General features: G+C 32.4%; 2 protein-coding genes across 2 annotated transcripts in view; both read right to left on the bottom strand.

Moving 5' to 3' along the window:
• The window catches only part of LOC105161217 (brefeldin A-inhibited guanine nucleotide-exchange protein 5-like), a 22845-nt gene extending 18900 nt beyond the window's left edge, over positions 1–3945 (bottom strand). Inside the window, exons 1-3 of the mRNA XM_020693508.1 lie at positions 3836–3945; positions 3531–3682; positions 556–631 (exon numbers count right to left, since the gene is read on the bottom strand). Coding sequence (XP_020549167.1) covers positions 556–631; positions 3531–3642 — 188 coding nt within the window. The 5' untranslated portion in view covers positions 3643–3682; positions 3836–3945. The remainder of the gene's footprint in view (positions 1–555; positions 632–3530; positions 3683–3835) is intronic.
• On the bottom strand, positions 8170–13116 carry LOC105161176 (protein LUTEIN DEFICIENT 5, chloroplastic). Its single transcript, XM_011078786.2, has 16 exons — positions 12908–13116; positions 12668–12821; positions 12084–12300; positions 11927–11998; positions 11709–11819; positions 11441–11632; positions 11166–11327; positions 10963–11058; positions 10780–10881; positions 10471–10503; positions 10289–10369; positions 10117–10199; positions 9747–9878; positions 9407–9467; positions 9129–9194; positions 8170–8724 (listed from the first exon to the last, which is right to left on the bottom strand). Exons 1-16 carry the CDS (start codon positions 13008–13010, stop codon positions 8536–8538), a joined length of 1854 nt encoding a protein of 617 aa, XP_011077088.1. The 5' UTR covers positions 13011–13116; the 3' UTR covers positions 8170–8535.

Raw genomic sequence — 14965 nt, 5'->3', positions numbered from 1 at the left:
TGGTGGACCTCACCTCAACTTCGTTCCTCATCAGAAGAACAAACAGATTTTGAGACATCTAAAGATATATATATTCACAATAAAAAACCAAAAGAAGCATCTAAATCTAGGCCTATTTTCTTGCACATCATCTGGTGTTCTACTTTTTTGTTCTATTTTGTGGTTGAGGGAAGACAGAGGTTTCCTGGTTACGTAATTTAAAGTATTAACCCATATGATCTGACTCTTTGTGTTCTTTTGATATAATCCAGCAAATGTATATATTCCTCTATCAATTGCATTTCATTCATATAGTCAACAAATATTTCGTTAACTTATATGCATGCGCAGTTCATGCTTGCCAACCCTGATTTTCTCATCTAATTTTGTTGCACTCTTGTTCTGATGCTTGCTCCCATTTTCCCAGTTGGCTTCATAGGTTTTCTGTCAATGTTTCCAACCAATAATATTACCAAGATAGCGGGAATACAAGCTCATGCATGGACATAAGGATGCAAGTATCAGAACAGTTGCCAAGAGAACCAAAACTTAAAAATCTCACTGTGGTTAGAACACCTTTGATTTGAAGCTGCTGACAAAACTTGCTTAGCCTCACCAATGTTTGACTGCTGATTGAAGTCCTTTCCACTGTCTGAAGCATCACATCACATTAAACAATTTTCATTAACTTTTCGGGCGCCAATTCATAAATGTGCAAAAACATTAAATATACTGAATCTCAAGCTATTTTTTTAAGTATCACCAGTTACATAGAAGAAAAAAAATGGCAAATAAAAATTATTATAATAAAACACCCCCATGTGTGTCATCTGCATCTCTTTCTATTCCCAGCACCACAACCTCAAACTGCCATTGTCCAGTTCCCAAGCAAAATGTAAAAACAGCTTACATTCGCAGAGGTGAAATAACTAAAAGAAGTTTCAAAAGAAATGAAATTAGAAAAAAGAAAAATCTTCAGACAGCAATCCATGAAGAGAGAGAGAGAGAGAAGAAGAAGAAAAAGAAAAGAGAAAGAAAGAAAATTCCACAAAGTGCGTTAAGGGAAAGGAAAAGGTCGAAACCCTATAGTAGAGGAGTAGCTAAATGGCAGGAAAAGCGAATAAATGAGCTCAAACATCAAAAACAGTAATACTTTGTTCTTTAACTAACTAGTCTAACTTGTTCCTGGATAAATATCTGATGGGATTTAATCTTCTTAACATATCCAAGTAAAAAACAGTGTCAAATCAGGGCACACCATGCATTACATCTCTTACAATCTGAAAACAGTATCCATCCGGCCCAAATATCTGGCTCTCTGTCAAGCTCTACACCTGACCTTATCAAATACCACATACCAATCTCTACATTTATCGCTACTAGACAGGAGGAAGATATCCGAGTAGTTTTTCTCCATCTAACTCTCCTGTTAGTGCAATGAATCAACAGGATCTCATGTCAAGAGGACAGTAGCAGAGTTACAGTCTGAAGACCTCCTCAAAAGCATCCTTTCACATACAGCAAATAGCAGTCCACAAATCCATCTCTTGCTCTCCTGCCATCCAAGCTTGGTGCCTTGTCCTTGCAGTTCACTAAGCTCTTAGTCATTAATCACCTCTATAGTTAGTATAGTGTGTATTATTTGGTCCAGTTTACAGCGTTATCATCGGCACATAACCATAACAAGTGGACATTTCTTAGAAGTTCAAGTGCTTAAAAAGACGAGTGCATGCTCAAAAAAATCTTTAAGTTCACACTTGACCAACTGGTCATGGGGCAGGAGAGAAAATTCTCTTATATGCATTATCACTTGTAGCTGGATCTGATATGTCCAGTCTAAAAGTCTGAATATGGATTAATATCATCGTAAGAAAATGCTTGATCAAACATCTCATCATGAAACAAGGTGACTAGAAGGATGCTTCTTCCCTGTTGCCATACAAATGTGCCTCCTCAGCGGTCAGCTCTAAGTTCACCTTAGGGTGTTCATTGGATAAAACTGGACCGAACCGACTCAAATTGAAATTTTGGTAGTCTGAAAATTCAGTAAGCTAAAATACTATACCAAATACCAAAACCGAATTAGTCGGTTCGGTTTCAGTTAAAAATATAAAAATAATTACACTTTTTATTTATTTTTAAAAATTTTAATAAATAAAATAAGTAATATATAAAAATTATGTCTATAAAAATTAACTATTGAAATCAAAAAACGAAAAATTCGGTAAGTACTGATTTCAATTTGGTTCAGTAAACCGAAACTATGAATACCCCCAGTCACCTCCTCATAACTTTTCAATTCGGTTCAGTTCACCTCCTCATAAGTTTTCTTTAGTTCCACTAGTGAATTTAGTAATACTACTGCGATCATAATTAAATTCTGGTTCTCATCTTCTGTCTCAGGGTCTTAAACAGTTTTACATAGGTAATCCTAGTAATAACAGCTGAGGGCCCAAACTGTAGAACTCAACTCTAATATGCACGACCCCTCTCATTAAATCATTGTTTACCCTTTGTGCTGTTTGGCTTCCGTAGGGGGCAATAATGAGTTTTTATGAGTTCCAAACGTATTTTCATAATCTATAAGGTGTAAAATGAATATCGAAACCATGTTGCAAACCTCTCCTCTTTTCAGTATGTAAAAAGATACTGACACGTATTTTCATAATCTATAAGGTGTAAAATGAATATTGAAACCATGTTGCAAACCTCTCCTCTTTTCAGTATGTAAAAAGATACTGACAGCCCTGAAGGCGACCTTGATTTGGGCAAGATGATCTATGACCCTAAAGCCTCTCTTGAAAATCCAACTGTATTCACATGCACATATACATCTGTAAATTATGCCATAATCAGCTATATTGGGCTCCATAACCCAAATATCCAACTTAGAGCAACTTAATTTACCCTCTATCCTCCACCAATCATATTCCCTTGTTCTACCCCCTCAGTTTTATTTATGAACCTGATATCCTCCATTGACAAAGGAGTGGTCGGGCCTATAAAAGAATAATGGTCCATTCTTTTATTGGTCAATCAGATTATCATCAAAATCAGAGATGGCAGGTTCTGTCATAAGAGTCTTAAAAGTACTAATCATGATCTCACGGGGATCTAAACACTTAACCTTCCATAAGGTATGGAAATGGTAAGGAATTCGCATTAGTGGACCAAAATGGAACATCAAGAAGCTCGGTTTAAATTTTTCTCTTGACAGTATTTGGTTTACAATTGACAGGCTGACTGTTCCCGGGTTGATGGAACATAAATCAGTCATGTAAGACAAAAACCAATTATGTCCACTCAAAGTATTACACGACTGACACAACCCTGCATGCACGCACAAGTAACAAACATTTCACAGTACCACCGCCGAGAGAACCAAGCAACAAAAAAAGAACAATGTCAAGCACAATCAAATGCCAGGCAGCCACCTGTCCCCGCCACTAGCTCAAAACGATAAACGGAACAAGACATACACCATACACCAAAATACATGAGGAATTCCAAAAACGCTCAGAAAAAGATGCAGGGTTCTCATAGCAGCGTACCCAAATACGTCTGAATTGCGGACTGAAGAGCATTGTACTTCTTGTGAGAACATTCTTTGAGCATCGACTCGAATGCCCGCGCCACAAACCCACCCGCCGCACGCCCCGCCATTCCTTCTGACCCCCAATTTCCTCCTCAATTCAGTTCAAATCTGTTCCACAACAATGAAACAAAAAAAATGCAAAAATTTCCCAGTCTGATCACTTTGAATCACGAAACAAGAATCACAAACACTCATTGAGGCGATCGCATTGAACCATTAGGTCTCAATGCGAAAATATCAAAGAAAAGAACCGAATTTCACCTGCGCTTCCTCCGGAAAAAAATTCTCAAAGAGCGAAGAAAGTCAGAGATCTGGCATGAAAGAATGAGCAGAGAGGGCGCCTCTGTTTTAGAATTTAGATACGAAAATGTGGAAACAGAGTCGTTGATGCGATGCTTAGTGTGTTGTCACTAACGACTTTATTTCGTTGAAAGTATTGTCAACACGACTTTATTTGGTTGTAGGTATAGGGTAGAGTTCGAAGGCGATGCGAGTTTATCGCCTCCAATTCTATCCACATACACACACACATCTCTCTTCTAATTTCTCACATATGTATGTTTCTATAACAAGGGGTTGTTTGTAAAGGATTAAAATAATCCTCTTTAGTATTAATATTTTCATTCTACAATTTTTATTTTTGAATCGTTTAAAAATTAAGAGTATATATGGTTCGGGTAAAAGTGAAAATATAAGGAAGCGAGAATGTATAAGGGATAGTTTGATAATTTTTGCTAGGGAAGAGATAGAGAGGAAGTAAAACTCGATATATATGAAAACACTCCGGAGTTCAATTTCATTTTCGTTCAAAATTAGGCGAAAAAGTGAAAGTATAAGGTAAAAAACACCAAAAAAAATTATGTTTTATTTTTATTTACTTTGTTGTCCATATATATACCTTTTTTTTAATATTGTCTCCTTCTCACTGGTAATACAGTACGTAATCGCCAGAGAAAAGATAATAAAATCGTTGAAAAACTACTGCATTGAAGTTAACGATGAAAATTTTTATTAATAAAACACATTATTATTTTTGTTCTTATTATTAATAAGATTTTTAAATTTTTTATATATTAAAATTATATTGGTATAATATTGATTTATTTATTTTTTAATATAAAATAAAGAGGAGAGTTATTCAGTAAAATTATAAAAATAATCTTTTCTTTTCAATCTGTTTTATTCATACCAAATATATGGATGTATTTGAAATTTACTTCAGTTCCAACCATACCAAACAACTTAAATGAAAATTATAATTCTTTCCCTCTCCCTCCCCCTTTCACTTCTCATTTTCTTTCACTTGAACCAAACCAACTAAGTTGATTTAGAACTAGTTTTTGTTAACTTCTCCATCTTGTTGATGGAAGGGGCACTTATATTATACTTTCATGAAATTTGATATAATTATACGTAAATCATAATGAATTAAAAAAAACTACGTACAATGCTCGTGAAATTTATTTATGTCTAACAATAAGTTATTTTGATAGTCAAAATTTATAGAACTTATTGATATTAATTAAAAAAATGAATAAAAATTCATATTTACCTTCGATTGACTTATTATCGACTTATTGTAGGTCAAATAAATATTTCTATGACCAAATATTTCTAATTACAATTACCTTGTTATTGATTAAAGATTTATTAAATACCCCCTGAAATTTACAATCGTCTAATAAATATCAACTTGTGACAGTCCATTACAAAGGTATTCGTTAGTCGACCTTAATTCTAGGGAGTATTTATAAATTTTTAAACAACGACAATGTAATTATAATTATATCAAATTTCATGGAAACCCAATACAATTTACCCTATATATTCTTTTATATTCTAAGATTATTATTTTGAGTGTTATAATTTAATTTCAAACTATTAATATATTTAAGGATAATTATATTTACACCCGTTCATTTATTGTCTTTTTGCACAAACTACCCCTGCCTTTTGAAAAATCATAGAAACCATCCCTAACAGCCTTTAAAATAAAAAATACTCTTAGTTGACTAAGTCAACCTTTAAATTAATTTTTATGGACAAAAATGCTCTTAGAGGTATTTTTGTAATTATTGAAAAGTAGAAGGGGTGTCAAAGTAATATTTATGAAGATGAGTAATATGACCCCATATATTTTCTTTATTATTTATATCAATTTTAATTTAAATACATTATATTAAATTTTATTTATTGAATCTCTATATAAAATTACACCATTTAATAATTAAAATATTAAATTATTCAATTAATATATAAATTATCCCTTAGTAAAATTATTAAAACTAAAAGATTATGTATCCTCTATTTTTATTTATAACTAAACTTCACTAAATTAAAATTAAAATTAATTTGTGTATTTTATATAAATTATATTAGAATTAATAAAATAAATAATTTATTTATAAAAAATATTTGAAATTATTAAATTATTTATTTTTAAAAAATTAATTCCTTCTTCCTGAACCACACAGCCATGCACACCCTAACCCCCGTTCTATTGAAATATCTTTTTAATAAATAAATTAATTTATTTTATCAATTTTAATTAGATTTATATCAAATACATAAATTATTTTTAATTTTTATTTTAGTAAAACTTAATTATAAATAAAAATAGAGAATAACTAATCTTTTAATTTTAATACTTTCAAATAATTTGTACAAGATGTGATAATTTTTTAATTTAAACTTATAATCTATTAACTAATTTTATTTATTATTAATTGAATATTTTAATTATTAAAAGGTGCAATTTTATATAGAGATTCAATAAAAAAAATTAATAAAAAAATTAAAAAATTAAAATTTGATATAAATAATAAAAAATATATGAGGCCATATTACTCATCTTCATAAATATTAATTTGAGATCCCTTCTACCTTTTGATAATTACAAAACACCCATAAGGGCATTTATGTCCTTAAAAAAAATTTTAAATGTTAACCCAGTCAACTAAGCTTACTTTTGGATTTTGAAGGCTGTCAGGAATAATTTCTATAATTTTTCAAAAGATAAGAATGATTTATGTAAAAAAACAATAGATGAAGGATGTAAATGTAATTATCGCAATATTTAATTGCATTTGATATGTTAACTAACTAGTACTGAGTTATTGGGCGGTACAAAATGCCCACAAAGTACACAAAATTTAGGTTCTAAAGCATTTATGAAATTCACAAAATTCTCAATTGGCATTAATTCCCTAAACTCTGCAAATTATTTTACACTGTCTTTTTATAAGCGTAGGATTTTGGTAATGGATATTTATAGGAAAAAGATAAATTTCAATAAAATAAGTAAATAATTTCAATGCAAAAATGTAGAAATATAAATTGTAACTTACATACTTAAATAAGTCGTATTTTATAATAAAGTTGGCACATACGCAAAAAATATAAAAAAATAAATCGTTTTGGTAATGATTCAGACGAGCACATATATAAAAAAAAAACCATCATAGATTTATAAACTATAAATTATAGTATCTTTTTCATTAAATATTAAATAATAGAGAATAAGGATATTTATTTTTGTAGATCCAAAAATAATACTTTTTTTTTAATAATAATAACATTAATGATTCGAACGGTTGTGAAAGTCGAATTTTTAATTAGATATATTTTTCTAAAATAAATAAAACAATTTTCAAGTTCCTTATAATTCTCTCCTTTTTTATGTTTTTCTTTTTTTTTTTTTTAATGAAAGCATTATATAGGAAGAAAATTTTACAAAGTTACTTTACAGTAAATAATATTCTATCAACGAGGATTTTAAATTTAGCTTCAGAAATATATATATATATATATATATTTAAATAGATCTAAAAAGTATGTACTGTATGTTAAACTATTCGCATAATTATGATAAATTTTTTAGAATTGGAGATTATGGTACGAGATTTATTTCAAAAAGTTATGGGTTTGAAAAAGGATAAATTACAACGAGCTCTCATGGAATTTGACATAATTATGAATATCCTTTATTGTTTGAAAAATTACAAATACCTCCTTCATGTTTCATAGAATTATGTAATTATTGGGTGAAGATTTAAATTTATCAACTTTACCCTCGTTGTATTTAAAAAAAATTCGGACTTGTTGAATGAAAATTTTCAAAAGTTATAAAAAAATTTTATCTACTTAGTTTGTACAAAAAATTCAAAAAAAAATTAAAAATAAATAATATAAACTTATAATTCAAAATCCGGATGAACATTTTGGTCAGTTTACTATAAAAATAGATAAAACCTTACGAAAACTGACAGATTGAGTTAATTATTAGACGAATGGTAAAATTAAAAGAGTATTAATAATTTTTCAAACCGAAAGTATTTGTAATTATACCAAATCTCATAAGAGCTCGAGGAGTCCAAAAAAAATATAAATTAAATTAGGTTAGTGAGTACCAATAATGAACTATTTTGTCAAATGATGTCACAAATATTTCTTATGAAAATAATTACCCTTTTCAATTTTTTTCTTTTTGAAAAAGTAGTATTTAAATTCCATAAATATTTAATAATCAGAAATAGTAAAACAACATATTTGTAAAATGAGAAGTGAAAAGTGAAATAAAAATAAACATAATGGACTAAGTATGAAATTTGGCCTATTGTATAAATCAGTTTATATCACTCAAGGGAGATGAAATGTATTGATTCACAAACCATATGCTACATATGTCTATTGAACTATTGTTTGGAGCAAAAGACTATTGAAGTCTCCGGCTTCTGGTAATTGAAGATGGTTGAGTAGGAGAGAACTCTCAACACACATGAACGCAGAGACCTCTATATACATTTCAAGAATAGAAGGAAACTAACACAACGGCCGGAGCAAGAAGACGACACCCTTTTCGTTCTTCGTCTGATATGTTACATATTAGGACATAGTTGTAGGCCCCTTATTAGTATCTTTTCTTTCTCCGATAATTATGATGGGGGGACCATACCAGGTAACTAGGGAAGTGCAGAGGAGACCTCATCTTTCTGGCCTGAGACTGTCTTCACCTCCGGAATGCTTAGTGATGAGTCGGCTTTTACAGTCGGAATTTCCAGGTTTGGAATGATAGGAGGTCGTCTCCTTGGTGTGACCGTCATCTTCAAGCCTTCTGTTGTGTGAATCGTTGCCCCTGTAGTCATGTTGACCTGTGGAGCAGCAACCGTATATCCGACAACAGTTTACATACTATTGTTACTAGGAAAAGCAAAAGCAACGAACACGAGTAGAGGATGTTGGAGTAATAAAAAATGGTACACTTTGCTCAACTGTCACAGATACAAGTCTCGGTCACGGCCATTTTCAATTTGACAATATTTTTCAGGAGCATGTGTTATATACGATTGGTGGGATGTCATCTACTATGACTATAATATCTTAAGGTTATTTATCCGAGTAAGAGAAATTTTGAACAGTCATGGCCGTAGAAGCAATTTATCTCTGAACTGCATGCATCTGTGTGTTTTTGTGTTTTGATTTTCACTTGTTTCTCTACATGCATTATATTTTTGTTTCCAATTTGTAAGAATAACAGCAGAAACAGATTACTTACAGGAGGTGCTCCCAGGGCCAGTTGGAAGTCAAATCTACGAATAAGCATTGCTACTGCTACAGCAGTCTGCGAATCAGAGATAAAAGATTGTCATTTTTTCGACATTATGACATGAGAAGCAGTTGGCATACCAACAATTCAACATCATCAAATTCACATCAAATAATCTATAAATTTAGCGGAGTAGATTGGCGTCTGAAATACTCGACAAAGAATTTCGAGACGACCAGCTAAAGGATGACTCAATAATCCAACAAGGTTAACTTAAAGAAATTTACCTCAAATGAAGCAAACATGTCGCCGATGCATTTTCTTGGTCCTCCTCCAAAGGGCAAGTAACTGTAGCAGCAACGTGTTGGAGTTTATCACATTAGCTTATACGAAGCGTTTGGAATCAGTCGGAAATGAATTTCCATAAAAATTCAATTTCTTATAGTGGTTTGACACCTGATTGATATCTCTGCAAGAGAGTGTTTTAGTAGTACTCCGTGTTCGACTAGGGATTTATTAGTTGAATCTTAGCTTCTCCATTGGTGAAAAATGAAACATAACAACTACTATGAAAGAGCTATGAGAGTGCTTTAGAACTACTAGTAATTGGCAGCTGAGGATTCAGACCTGAAATTCTGGTTAGTCTCGTTCGGATTTGGACCATCTAAAGGCCACCTTTCAGGATTGAATTTTTCGGCGTCTTCCCAGTGATTAGGGCAGCGATGCAGATTCCAGACAGAAATGAAAATGTCTTCACCCCTGCGAAACCAAATTCAGTATTAGAAGGGGGTGAGGTCTTTCTAATATATACGGCAGCTTATTCAATTATAATTCAAAAACACTAAATCCTTTAATCTTTCAATCACTATCGGGTAAGCTAACCATAATCCTTGCACGTTTACACAGTTGACGGATAATTCAATTTGTGTACGGGTCAAATAATGAGAATTCAGAAACCGGATACATTGCAGTCTTTAGTGGTAATTTCAGAATGAACCTTTTTATTGGGTACTTTCCGAGTACATCATTGTCAAGAGATCGGCGGATCAAAACAGGCGGTTGTGGGTAGAGTCTCAATGACTGTAAAAAAGGTAAAAGGAAAAAAAAAGACATTAAACCAGAGATATGCATACTGCATCAGTATGTAAGTTGTATGGACATTTGCTCACTTCATTAATTACTCTAGTTGTATATTTGAGCTTCTTCATGTCTTCAACGGTCGGAAATCTATCACCGAGAACTGAGTCAACCTAAACAGCAGGTTAAAAGATAATAAATTAATCACAATGGTTCTGTTCAAATGAGTGTTTGAATGTCATTGAGGTGGAACCAAAAAAGTATCTTAATAAACCTCATTTTGAAGCTTCGCCATGACACTAGGCTCCTGCCAGTTATGAAAATGTAAGAGAAAAATATAGAGTCAGAATTATATGATCAACAATATTTAATGACATAAAATAGTGGACAGAACTTTCTGTTTTCGTTGTGAATCAGTATTACCAGAAGGATGAAGTCGCATACTCTTGTATATTTTTTACAGTGTGGCAATGAGCATAAGAAACAAGACATGTAAATTGATCACTTAGTTTCTATTAAAACCACTGAAATTAAATAAGGACAGAATGTCTGAGGAATGAAATGCCAAAGTCATGCTGATTACCTGTGAAAGAAGATAAAAGGTCCATGTCAGCACAGCAGCAGACGTCTCGTGTCCAGCTATGAGCAATGTCATTAGATCATCACGGAGTTGTTTGCTCGAAACCTATATATTATTGTATGAGGACCTTACCAGAAAATTCATTGTTCAATAGATATATGCAGATAACAGAACTGATAGTCATACATCATCACCAGATGCTAATAGGAAATGCAAAATACTAGGGTCTTGTTCATTCATGTATTCCTCATGAAACTGAAGTTCTTCTTCGTCTACCATTTTCTGCAAATACAATGAGAATAGACCAATAAGAGGGATATTATGTCGAGGCATACATCTCATACAATTCCACATAAATTGGAAAAGCAAAAAAATGTGATTCTGCTCACCTTACAGATTGCGATCAGATCATCAAGCGTTTCATTGACCAGCTTGAGAGCTGCGTTAACTTTCTTCAGCTTTGGGGAAATATCTTTCCATATAGGAATCTCCCAAAACGGAATCGGTGCAACACTTCTGTCTTCTGCTTCTCGCAACACAGTGTACACAGCCTGCTCCAGGAACAACAAACTATAATAGCCACTTTAACATAAAATAGTTGCAAGGGAATTCTTTAGTAGTATTAATTGATAACTGAAAATGAAGATGAAGTCGAAGACGATACCTCTACAATTCCAGTGTCAAGTTTTAAAGAGTCGAAGTCATAATTGAATACAGCTTTCCCAATGATATCTAATGTCAAACGGGAAAAAAGAGACTCCATCTCCACATCCTCACCATCAGATGCAGCAGCATCAAGCTTCTTACACAGTCTATCTGTTGCTTCGCCAAAAAGGCTAAACATTGCAGCCACAAACTAAAAGTAGCATTGTGAACCGATATCAGTAGCATAACAAGAAGGGTCCTGCATCTAGATAAGAGATAAGAACTACCTTCTGATGCAGTGCAGGGACTATAGCACGTCGCCTAACACGCCATATTTCCCCATCAGCAGGTATAAGTCCTTTCCCCATTACAAAATCCAAAATTTCAGCCAAAATGCCCTGGCACCAAACCAAAGAAGTTGATCTTAAAAGTGTCTCGAATAAATTCAACTTACAAAATGATTCACAATATGAAGTAAGCTTATCTAATTCTGCAACTGATATACCTTTGAATAAGTTTTTGGATTGTCTTTCAATATATGTTTTGCGATTGAAGGATCTGAAACTATCAAAAACGACTACAAAAGAACCCCAAAATAGTTATTCAACATAGCACAATAACTTTGGAGGGATCGGAGCCACATCAAAGGACGGAAAGCTAACCTTTGGACCAAATGTTAGCCGAAAAATTCCACCATAAGTTAGGTAGAGCTCGTACAATGGGATGAAGAAGGGTTCATTTTTTATGGCATTGATCGAACCCTTTGCCTCTGGAATCTTTAAATGGTCCTCTGAACCAGTGGTGAGATTAAATATGAACTCAAGTACCTCTTTGGGCAAACCCAATTTCAGTAAACCATCTTTCAGCTGTGATTGAAAGCTACCATCGGCAACAAAACATGCATATAATCACAAACGAAAAGAAAACATCATGGCTGCAGACACTGTGAAGTAAATCATTACATCGAAAACAAAATTAATAGTAATCCCAAGAGCCGATTCTTGGTTTGCATTGATCCTGTCCACATTGGCAAAAAAACACTCCAAGAAAATGCACAAATTTCACTAAAATCAGGCTCTCAAAACGGTGAAAAAAATTCTAACTTTCATAGTACAAGCTGCATACACATTACAAACCCAATTTTCAGTTTTTCTTTTCTTCATTCTTTTCAATCTTTTCTACGGTCCACCCCCTAACGGACGACAGATAAAGCACACCGCACAACCCTGACATCCACATTCTTTACCTAGATTTCTCAACGGTGAATTCACCGGAGGCGATACGGGCGGACAGCTCAGCCCGACGCTTCTCTTCCACAAGCCTCTCCACATCCTTTATGCCGTCGTCTTTGGGCCCTCCGCTCCCATTACTCGAATACGAGCAGCTAACCACACTATTCCCTGCACCACATGTTACAAAACCAAAAAAATTCAACACAGGAAACAAGAAAAGCAACCAGCCGTACACAGTGCTTCATGGACTCTACCATTGAACTTCAAGTTAACAGCGGGGCTGAATTTTCTTCTGAAATCTTTGGTTCGTCGACCGGCCTGGGGTGAGAATTGGTGGAAAGAAAGGGTGGCAGCCATTGTTCCGAGAGAGAGAGAGTTAGGAGAGAGAGAGGCGGTGTGTGATGATAATGTGGGAAGTGAAGTGTCTTCTAAAGACTGCCAGCAAGCAGTGTGGTAGAGAAGTTTTTTCAGTTCCACAAAAAATGTACAACTTTTACAGCACGTTGCATTTCACCAAAGGATACGCTGATCTGGTGATAGGAAAATTGGAGTGACAATAGTAGTATCAGGATCCCAACTACTAACGGACAAGAGAAGGAATCCTCAGCGCTGTGGCTCTGTTCACGTCTTAACTTATTCTTTTTCTAATTGTTTAAACTTTAAACCAAAATTTCAAACCATTTTGTTTCGATAATTACAAGGGAAAATTGCATAAAATCCCTCTGTTTTTTCAAAATTTAATTAAAAATTCCCTGTATTAAAAGAATAGGCAAAAATACCCCTAATGTTTTCTAAATTGTTGCATACTCTCCCATTTCGTTAGATGAATCCTAACGGTGTTAAATTTTTGCTAAATTGACCGTTATACCCGTTTCATAACAACCATTGATATTTGAATATAAAAAATAAACGGTCCAGATTTTAAGTAATTTAAATATATTTTTATTTATATTATTTATATATACATTATATATATAGTATATACATTATATATATAGTATATATATTATATATACTATTTCTTTTCGAATCTTCTTTCTATGATTCCGCCATTGTCTGAAAGAATTTCCAACCATGGCTTATATCATTGGAATCCTCTCCTCAAGACGAACATATCCATACCATCAATTTGAACTTTCATTGACTGGAAAGACTGGGCTTCGAGCACGACCGTCAAAGCTTCTTGGCTTCAATTCGTCGTCGTCCGGATGAATTCTGGCCTGGGACCACCACCAATAGACTCGCCTCGACGTGAAGATTCAAACGAGACCATCCTTGCTCATTTTCATCAAGTTTTTGGTGAGATCCAAAACTTTTAAATTTATTTTTGCCGTGATGTTTGTTGCGTTGATTCGCCGCCGCCTTGACGAATCACGGCCTGAAATTACCACCGTTTGACTCCTCTCGTCGAGACGATTCCAAAGAGACCAGGATTGCCCATTTTTATCACCGCCGGCGACTCATCGGCGTTGGAGAAGACGACGGAGAAGAATTAATAAATAAAAATTAATTAAAATTAATTAATTTAATAGAATTTAAAAATAATAAAAATTTTTAAATGTTTAATTTAAATATATATTAATAATTCAAATATAATATTTTATATAAGTCAAAAAAATTGATATAATTTTTAAGTATAGTTAAAAAAATGATATAATTTTTAAGTATTTTTGTATTTATGTAGTATATTTTATAAACAAATATTAAAATATATTTAAATTAAATAATAATTTAGTAAAGTATTTAATTTAATAAAATTTTAAAATAATAAAAAATAGTAAATGCTTAATTTAAATATATATTAATAGCTATAATATAATATTTTATATAAGTTAAAAAAATTGATATAAATTTTAGGTATTTTTATATTTATTTAGTATATTTTAAAATAAATATTAAAATACATTTAAATTAAATAATAGTTTAATTTGATAAATGATATAACATTTTATAAAAGTTAAGAAAATCTGATATAATTGTAGGATTGTTATATTGATTTAGTATATTTTATAAATAAATATGAAAATATATTATATTAAATAATAATTTAATTTAATTTATAATATATGATTTTTATTTATATTCAAACAAAAGGGACAAATTGAAAATTTGCTCACTTAAAATCCTATTTTTGTAGTATGTTTGTGAGGGGATGTTAAGTTATATATATAATGAAGGAGAAGGGTATTTTGGACAATTGCACTGCCAAAAAAGCTGAAATAGGATAAAAAAAAAAGTCCTACTCTCATTTCCACCTCGTACAGTACCTTCCATCAATTTTGGACGGAGGGGGTCTTTTTTGCAGGGTTTCA

Source organism: Sesamum indicum, linkage group LG4 (assembly GCF_000512975.1).
Source record: "Sesamum indicum cultivar Zhongzhi No. 13 linkage group LG4, S_indicum_v1.0, whole genome shotgun sequence".
Taxonomy (NCBI): domain Eukaryota; kingdom Viridiplantae; phylum Streptophyta; class Magnoliopsida; order Lamiales; family Pedaliaceae; genus Sesamum; species Sesamum indicum.
The sequence above is the reverse complement of the archived record's forward strand: the minus strand, read 5'-3'. Positions and strand labels throughout refer to the sequence as shown.